The 9,254-nt window shown below is 51.6% G+C and overlaps 1 protein-coding gene across 1 annotated transcript in view; it reads right to left on the reverse strand.

Annotated features, from left to right (window-relative positions):
- GNA12 (guanine nucleotide binding protein (G protein) alpha 12) overlaps positions 1 to 6,261 on the reverse strand; it is a 32,148-nt gene extending 25,887 nt beyond the window's left edge. The window contains exons 1-5 of the mRNA XM_010858788.1: positions 6,203 to 6,261; positions 6,069 to 6,121; positions 5,709 to 5,876; positions 5,314 to 5,417; positions 4,688 to 4,903 (exon numbers count right to left, since the gene is read on the reverse strand). Coding sequence (XP_010857090.1) covers positions 4,688 to 4,903; positions 5,314 to 5,417; positions 5,709 to 5,876; positions 6,069 to 6,121; positions 6,203 to 6,261 — 600 coding nt within the window. The remainder of the gene's footprint in view (positions 1 to 4,687; positions 4,904 to 5,313; positions 5,418 to 5,708; positions 5,877 to 6,068; positions 6,122 to 6,202) is intronic.
- Positions 6,262 to 9,254: the final 2,993 nt, after the last annotated feature.

Raw genomic sequence — 9,254 nt, forward strand, 5'->3', positions numbered from 1 at the left:
AACCAGTCAATCCTAAAGGAAATCAGTCCTGAATATTCATTGGAAGGACTGATGCTGAGGCTGAAACTCCAATACTTGGGCCACCTGATGCGAAAAACCAACTCATTTGAAAAGATCCTGATGCTGGGAAAGACTGAAGGCGGGAGGAGAAGGTGACGACAGGATGAGGTGGCTGGATGGCATCACCGCCTCAGTGCACATGAGTTTGAGCATGCTCCAGGAGTTGGTGATGGACAGGGAAGTCTGGTGTGCAGCAGTCCATGGGGTCACAAACAGTCGGACACGACTGAGCGACTGACCTGAGCAAAAGCACAGGCAGCTTTCCAAGGTAGCAGTAACCTGTGGGGTCAAGCCCTTCTGCAAAGTGGCTGGTTTGTTCTTTTTTTTTCCTAAAAAGATGTAACCACCACAGAACACAAGCTGACGTCTGTTTCAGGAACGCAAAGGAGAATTTGGGGACTACTCTATCCCAGAGCCTCACTGAAGAAGCATTCCAAGCCTGAGAACTTCAAATCGTGTTTTTCTGGCCCTTACAGAGTATATCCATCAGGTGAGGGCTGGGTGAGGACCATGGGGACCCTCTGAGCTGATGTGGTGACCCCGGGGTAATGGAAGCCCCAGATGTCACAAAGCCTGAGCACAACACGTGTGGAGTTTATGCCAGGCGTGAGACGGGTGATTCGATTCTTCTTATACTCAGCATGCTCCTCACTCAGCCAGAGAGTGACTTTCCTCTTAGAACCTCACACCGTCCACTTCTAAGGCAGCAGCAGCATCCACACACACCACGGAGGTGCACGGCTCTGCTCTGCTGTCGTTCTACAACTCAGCCCCAGAGCGAGCCTCGTCTAGCGATCCAGCGCTCTCTGATAACGTTACACAGACTCAATTCTTCTAAGCATGACAGAAAAGAAAAAAAAAGTCTCTGTAATTAGCAGAATCGCTTGACTTTCAGAAATCAAGAAACAGACTTCCCTCCTCTGAACTGAATCTCTAATTCCATCTTCCAAAGCTGAAGAGATGAAGACATTTTCAAGGAAGCACCGTGCCCTGCCACTGGGAAACAGGAACTGGAGGAAGGAAAAAGATGATTCGTAATACAGTGAACTTTGATTTTTGTTTTTTTTAAACATTCAAGAGTGTGAAGCAAAAAGCATCAGAGAGAAGGGCCCATGGTCTCCGTGTGTGCTGGACCCCAAACACCGGAACGAGTAAGTGTCGGGGTCAGAGTCGGTCACGAGGATTTCGGTGAGGACTCCGGCAGAGGCACCAAAGTGCCCCACAGCCGCCCAGTCCTCTAAGAACAGGTACACCGAACTCATCGGAACAGGAAGTCGCCAAACGCAGCTCAAGGTCTGCGGTCTTGGGAGTCGCGCTCACTGCCCCGGGTCCCACAGCAGAGCGTGAGGGCTGGACGCGCACCCAGGCCTCAGGCGCCCCACGGGGTATCTCCCTTCACGGCGTCCCTGGCTCCGGGAGGTGGTGGTGCGGCCTTGTGCCCAGGAAGCCAGGACAGAACTGACCCAGCACCACGGAGGGGCAGACGCGAGAAGCAGTGCCAGCCACACACAGAGCTCCCACCCATCCTCCACCCCCCGAACTTCGTTCTGAGCCAACCAAGTTCCTTTACCAGGTACGGCAGCTGGAGGCGGGACCTGCACACAGAGCCTGCCGAGCCGGGCGGCGCCTCTCTGGCCCCCTCCGCCCACCCGCGCAGGCCCACACTCTTGCAGAGACCACCCCCCACCACGCCTAACAGGGCCCAGTTCATCCCCACCTCATCCTGAGACAGTTGGCCCCCAAACATCTCCCCGCCCCTCCTGTCAGGCGGAATTGCTTGCCTTCTCCCCGTATGCACGGCGTAGCTGGATACTCCTCAGTCACACTTCTCAGCATGTTTTATGGCGGTTATTTGCTTGGGTATCTGTCTTACCAGCTTTTTGAGGAAAGCCGACGCGAACTTGACCTCAGCAGAGTGCCTGGCCCACAGGTGAGGCTGAGTGAAAGAGCACCCACCAGTGTGCCCAGCGAGGAGCACGGACAAGGGCCTGACAGGCCGCCCAGCACACTCACACCCTAGATGCAGCACTTGTTAAACGCGGCTTGTAACACTCAGCTCTGCAGCGTACGTTTCCTTCCAGGGTACACTCTCAACTCATAATGGCAATTTCCACCCACGCTCTGAAGAGACTATTCTTTCCCAGACCATTTCAGTTTGTGGGTTTATGTGGGGGGGCGGAGCCTCAGGGCTTGCCAGGGGGCACAGTGGTCAAGAACCCACTTGCCAATGCAGGAGATGTAAGAGACGCAGTTTTGACCTCTGGGTTGGGAAGATACCCTGGAGAAGGAAGTGGCAACTCACTCCAGTACTCTTGCCTGGAGAATTCCATGGACAGAGGAGCCTGGCGGGCTGCAGTCCACGGGGCTGCAGAGAGTTGGACATGACTCAGCACACACGCATGGTAGGGGGACCTAAACCCCAATTTCACACGTAAGGGTCTGTGTATTCTCCAGCTGTGTCTGATAGTCATGCCCTTTAGAATATTAACAATTCTTTTCTGTGGTAACTATATGTCCTAGTTCATTTGACTGTTTCACTTTAAACTTGAGAATGAATGTGAAAATGAAAGTTCTAAAAATGTCATCCCTCAGATCCACCGATGGATTTTAAAATCCGTGGGTGAAAGCTTGAAGGGAAACAGGATATCTGCAGAGTCGCAAAGCACCTCCCCCCAATATTTTTTAATAACAGAGGACAGTAGTGACCTCACAGTGGAGACACGTGGCACACAGCACGTTAACCGAGTAATCAAGGCCCCCACCACCAGGAACCAGACACATCAGGAGCTCACACCTCCAACGGGATGCTCAGAGGACACAGTGTCACTTCAGTGGTTTTCTTGCCAAAAAAGAAGAGGTTTTCTTGCTCATCCTAATGGTGAGAAAACACCCAGACAGACCCAAAGGCGGACGTTCTACAAAGTGACTAACTAGTGCTCTTTCAAAGCGTCAAGGTCACAAAGACCCAGGAGAGACTGAGGGGCTGTCCCTGATGGAGACGCAGGAGACGCGAGGGCCACGTACAGGGTAGGCTCCTGAGTCTGATCCTGGCTCGTGAGGAGGACATTCGAGGAAAAGCAGTTGAATCTGAATGAGGTCCCCAGTTTAATTCAGAGCAGTGTGGCCCTATCAATTTTCTGGCTGTGCCGAGACGACTGTGTAAGATGAGAGGGTGGGGGATCAGATGAAAAGTACACGGAAGCTGAACTGAAAGGATTATCCGGCAGACTGTGCAGAACACCTCAAATACAGGAGGAAAATGCACAGAACTCACTAGTAAAAAATTAGCAAGAGACATAAATGGGCATTTCCCAGAAGAGGAAACACATACAGCCAATAATTCAGGGAGATTTCAATTAAGCCCTAAGGAGACACTAGGGGAACACAGTGTACCCCAGCTCCCTCGGCTAAAAGGGGGTTCTTACGCACCTCTGAAGTCAGACAGCACCTAGGGGAGAGCTACGGGGGCTTCTGCTGCTGACACAGGCAGGTGCAGCTGCTCTGGAAGACGACTGGACACATTCTGTCTGTCTGCAGGCGCAGACACCCTACAACTGGCCAGTTCCCCTCCTCGGTGTATGTCCCAGAGACCCCCGGACACGGGCACCTGGGGACTCACGGGAGAGGTTGAGGGGCATTCGTTTCTAACAGCAAAACACGGAAAACGACCCCAAGGTACACCCACGAGGGAACAGGTGCATCCGGTACACCCACACGGCAGAAGGGCAGACGGCCGTGAATGAGCAAGAACCACAGCCACGCACGCTGCCTGAATATACGTCACAGCACTGCAGGAGTCAGAAAAATACATACAGCGAGAAACCGCTTATGTGAAGTGTAGAAACAGGGAAAACTCAAGACTCTGTTTTTAAAAGATAAATACCTATTATGGCAACACCATAGAGACAGGCAAAGGACCGGTGATGTGAAACTCGGGATCCCAGTTCTCAGCGGGCAGAGGGGTGTGGTGGGCAGTGAGCCTTCTGCACATCCCAGGGACAGGGCATTCACAGCAGCCGGGCGCGTGCATTCCAGTTACAGGAGAAACCCCAGACCCATCTCTGCAGACAGTTAATGTTGAAGGATACTTAGGAAAAAAACGGGAATGCAGACAGGCTAAACGCCCCAAACTTTCTGTTTACAGACTCATACCCTAGATGAAGCTAAGTGACGAAGATGACTAGGCCTTCTGAAACTTTTAGGCTTTAAAATGAAAGGGAAGAACCTAGGCGAACAGCTTGGAAGAGCTCCTGTGTGCTTCCCAGGCACAGATCTGAGGCCACTCATGGTCTGCTGGGCAGGACCCATACGTCACAGCTGGGACGTTCTCTTAAGGATGCGTCGATTTCCTACGAAGAACGATACTTAGAAAGTTCGAGCTCCCTGAGTTATGCCAACACTTAGTGTTTTAAGAATCCTTCATTTTCCTTGAATGGAAACATTTATCTAGCCTGAATGAATTAATATCGTTCCTTCTTGAACCATTTACATGGCTTAATTAGCATTGGGTATTTCTGATCTTCAGTATCAGCATTTAGAGCAATTTACGGTTCGCCTGTGCTTTCAGTTTGTAAAGGGGAACCCCACGAGGCCTATGGCCGTGGTGCCGAGACGTGGGCTCACTCACCAGCTGGAACTCGCTCCTGCGGCTGAACGCCTCCCTGATGCCCGAGTCCCCCCAGAGTGCGCTCAGGGCGGGCACGTACAGCTGGAAGGTGGCGGGGTCCACGGGCAGCCCTGCCTTGTTCTCGAAAGCCATGAGGAACATCCCGTGCTTCTCATTTTCAGAGTACTGCCAGGGGATACCGAGCTTGTCTCGTGCATCGACCAGAACCCTCGAGCCCTGGGAAAGAAAAGAAAGAAGACATTCAGAGTACTGCCATGGGATACCGAGCTTGTCTCGTGCATCAACCAGAACCCTCGAGCCCTGGGAAAGGAAAGAAGACAGAGGGTTTCATGGCACTGCAAAGGCTGAGTCACAGTGGAGAACGTGGCGTGGGCACGGACAGTCGTAGAAGCAGGAGGCTCAGGAGCTGCCAAGCCTGCAGCCAGCGTCTGTCTCTGGGTTTGCTCTGTCCCGGCACGAGCGCTGTGCTCCCGGGGACATGGCTATCAAGGTGGAGGCTCACACAGACCACATGGCAGGTCTGCCCTGTGCCGTCACTCACTTGAAAAGGTCCCGAGACGGAGACGCCAGGTCAGGGAAGAAGTGGCCACAAACGCGCCAAGTGACGTGTGAAAAAGAGCGCGAACCGCGGCGCTGGGAGAGCCCGTGTTTGAGGACAACTGCAGCTGCAGCCCCGCTGCCCTGTCACCGCCGAGCCCAGGCAGCTCCGGCACTGCCGAGGACACCCCGCCTGGAGGAGTAAACACACAGGCGGTCAGAGCCGGGAGACTGAATGGGGAGCAGCGGAGCAGGCACGTTTCAGACGTGCCTGGGAGGATGGGGAACCAGTCTCATTGTTGTGCTGATTTCCTCCCAGTTAAAAATAAAGTCGGGATTTCCCGCCTTTTCCTCACCTCACTGACAGAGTCAGAGGTGCAGAAGCGGCCTCAACTAAAACAGGATGCGGGCAGGCGGCCAAACTGCGGACATGCTGCTGCGGGGACAACGCCTCCCTGGGCAGGCAGCAGGCCTGGTCCATCACCCTTGGCTCCGTGCTCGAGCGCGATCAGCGCGCTGTCTACAGAAGCTTCTGGGCTCTGCTGGGGACCCGCTGAATGCTCCCTGCACACCAGCACCGGGTGAGCCCCGGGCTGCAGCACGGCCACCCCCACCCCGCCATCTAGAAAGGCCTTGGCTGGCTCAGAGCGGTCTGGGGGACCCAGGACATGGAGAGCAGTCCCCTGTCCCCCCGCACAGAGGACATCAGGACACCACTGCTCAGCTGGCACTTACTTTTCTGAGAAAAAGAACAGCTCTATTGGAGCACCGGTCACAGAACATACAATCCCCCCATCGACTGTGTAGAGCTCAGTGGCTTTCAGTTGGCAGTTATTCTAAAAACCTGGGGCAAAGGAAACAACCAGCTCTGCCCCCTGCAGATCTCTGCTGGAGCATCTGCCGAAAGGCAACCAAAGGTGAGGTGAAAGGAGAAGGGGAACGGTGACCCAGAGCGCAGCTGCGGCCTCCCCTCCAGACCTGGTGCCCAGCACTGCCAGGTTAGAAGTGCCCCTGTGAGCTCCTGCCTCGGGGTCCATGCCCAGTCCCTCTGATCCACAAACGCGTTTAATGCTTCCTGGGGACAGAGCACTGAGATACACACTGCAGGAAAACAAAGGGCTGACGAAGCAGTGACCGAGCTCCTGAAGCTCAGAGCCTGGCCCGGGAGACACAGACGTGGATGTAGATGGTTAACGCCCGTTAATAAGAAAAAGAGGGCTTCTCTGGTGGTTCAGATGCTAGAGAATCTGTCTGCAATGCAGGAGACCTGGGTTTGATCCCTGGGTCAGGGGGAGATCCCTGGAAGAAGGGAATGGCAATCCACTCCCGTATTATTTCCTGGAGAATGCCATGGACAGAGGGACCTGGCGGGCTACAGTCCATGGGGCTGCAAAGAGTTGGACATGACTGAGCAATTACCAATAATAAAAACTGTCAGAAAACTATGAAGAGAGAATTCTTTAACTTGATAAGGAACACCGACAAAACTCTCTGCAGCAAACATCAAAAATCCATGGTAGAAGACTGAGCGCTTCAGGCAAGAACGGGAACGAGACCAGAACACCCCCTCTCACCACTGCTATTCAACACGGCTCCACGGCAAGGCGGGGGCAAGAAATGTAAGGTACATGGATTAGAGAGAAGAAAATAAAACTAAGCCTGTTTGCAGGTGAAACAAGGGTCTATGTACAAAATCCCAAGGAATCAATCATAGAAAACCTCCTAGAATCCAAGTGAATTCAGCAAGGCTGCTGGGTGTGAAAACTGACACAAGGAAGATGTCTTTCTATGTACTAGAAATTTACACATGGCAACTGAAATGTAAAGTCGTGAAATCTTTAGCTGTGCCACGCGGTGTGCGGGGCCTCAGTTCTGTGACCGGGGTCAAACCTGCTCCCCCTGCAGTGGACTGTCAGGGAAGTCCCAGAAGCTGAAATCTAAAATGCAGTGCTATTAACAATCACAAGCACAAAGACGAAACACTTAGGTATAAATCTAACAAAACACACACAGGACTTGTATGCTGCAAACTATAAAATGCTGGTGAAAGAAATCAAAGATGTAATAAACGGCAGGGCATACCATGTTCATGGATTGGAAGCATCAACATAATGATGACACGCTCTCTAAACTGATACACAGGTTGAATAATCTCTATCAAGTCCCAGCAAGATCTTTATGGATATAGAGAGAACTATTATAAAATTTATATGGAAAGGCACTATATTAAAACAATTTTGAAACAGAAAAATTAAGCGGGAGGAATCTAATTTCCAGACGTATTATTACATTGCGACCGTAAGCAAGACTCTGTGGTACCGTGATGGACTAGGCACACAGATCAATGGGGCATAACAAAACCCAGACACAAGCACTATGGTCAACTGCTGTTTTTTTTTTGAAGATCCAAAAGCAATTAAGTAGAGGAAGAATAGCCTTTTTAATAAATGATATTGAAGCAACTGGACATCCACAGGCAAAGGAAAAACAAAATCAAAACAAAACCTTGATCTAAACCTCACGCCTCATACAGAACTGACTCAAAGCATAAAACTACAGCAGAGTAGAAAATCTTCAAAGTCCACAACTTGGCGAACAGGCCTCAGACAGGACACAATGCATAGTTCAAAGAAGAAAAACGGCTTCCCTGGTGGCTCAGATGGTGAAGAAGCTGCCCGGTGCAGGAGACCTTGGTGTGCACCCTGGGTTGGGAAGATCCCCTGGAGGGGGGCATGTCAGCCCGCTCCAGTATTCTTGCCTGGAGAATCCCCGTGGACAGAGCCCTGTGGGCTGCGGTCTGTGGGGACGCAGAGTCGGACATGGCTGAGCAACTCACACACACAGCATACATTGATAAACTGGATTTCACGGAAATTAAAGCTTTTGCTCTCCAAAACACTTTAAGAGAATAAAAAGACAAGCTTGGGACTGGTAGAAAATATTTGGCAACCACATATCTGACAAATGATTCGTATTTAGAATATACAAAAAAATGCTCAAAACTCAACAATTTAAAGAAACAAAACAATCCAGTTGGGAAGTGGGCAGAGACACGGAGAGCCGTTTCACCAGCAAGCACGCAGACAGCAAATAAGCAGAAGTCAAGACGTCCAAGTTCACTGGCCACCAGGGAGAAGCAGACCAAGGCTCTGATAAGAAGACGTCACTACACATCTATGAAACAGCCCAAACCAAAAAGTGAGTGACACGCAGAACGGCAGCGAGGAGGCCGAGACGTGCGAGCTCTGACACACCGCTGGCGCGGATGTGAAACGCGGCAGCCGCTCTAGAACACAGGTTTTCAGTTTCTTTTAAAAAAAAAAAAGAAAAATTAAGCCTATGCTTTATATACAATGCAGCATACCATACAATCTCACATTTATGCCAGAGAAATGAAAATTTACGTTCTCACAAAACCCCGCGCAGCAATGTTCACAGCAGCCACAAACCACAACAACCTAGGCGCGGTGATGCTTTAATAAACCAAGCGTCCGGCTGCGGCACCTCGTACCACGGAGCACGATTTCAGGATAAGAACGGGCACTGATGTGTGCAACCTAGACGGATCTCAGAGAAGCATACCGTGTGCTTCCGCTCATATAATGCTCTCGCCATGATAAAATCACAGGGTGGAAAGCACCCTAGTGGCTCCTGGGGGGGGACTGGCAGGAGGGGGCGGCTGTGGCCGCGCAGCTGGAGGAGCTCCCTGGGGTTTGGGGCAGGTCTGTGTCCTGAGGACACCGGTGATGCTACGTGTCAGCATCTCACACACACTGGACCGACCTCGGTCTCCTGGGCTTGATGCTGCACTACAGTTAAACAAAACGTAACCACTGCGGGAAACTCGGAGATACCGCTCTGTGTGGTCGCAACTTCCTGCGAATCTGTATTTCAAGTAAAAAGAAAAAACAGTTAACCAGCAATTAGAGATACATGTTCCAATCACACGCTGTAGGAAGGGAAGGTTACTAGAGGCCATAGGAAGAGAGACTGGTCGGAAGAGCTGAGGCTGGAAAGCACTACCCTGAGA

The sequence above is a fragment of the Bison bison genome, unplaced genomic scaffold (assembly GCF_000754665.1).
Source record: "Bison bison bison isolate TAMUID 2011002044 unplaced genomic scaffold, Bison_UMD1.0 scf7180017864420, whole genome shotgun sequence".
Lineage (NCBI taxonomy): Eukaryota > Metazoa > Chordata > Mammalia > Artiodactyla > Bovidae > Bison > Bison bison.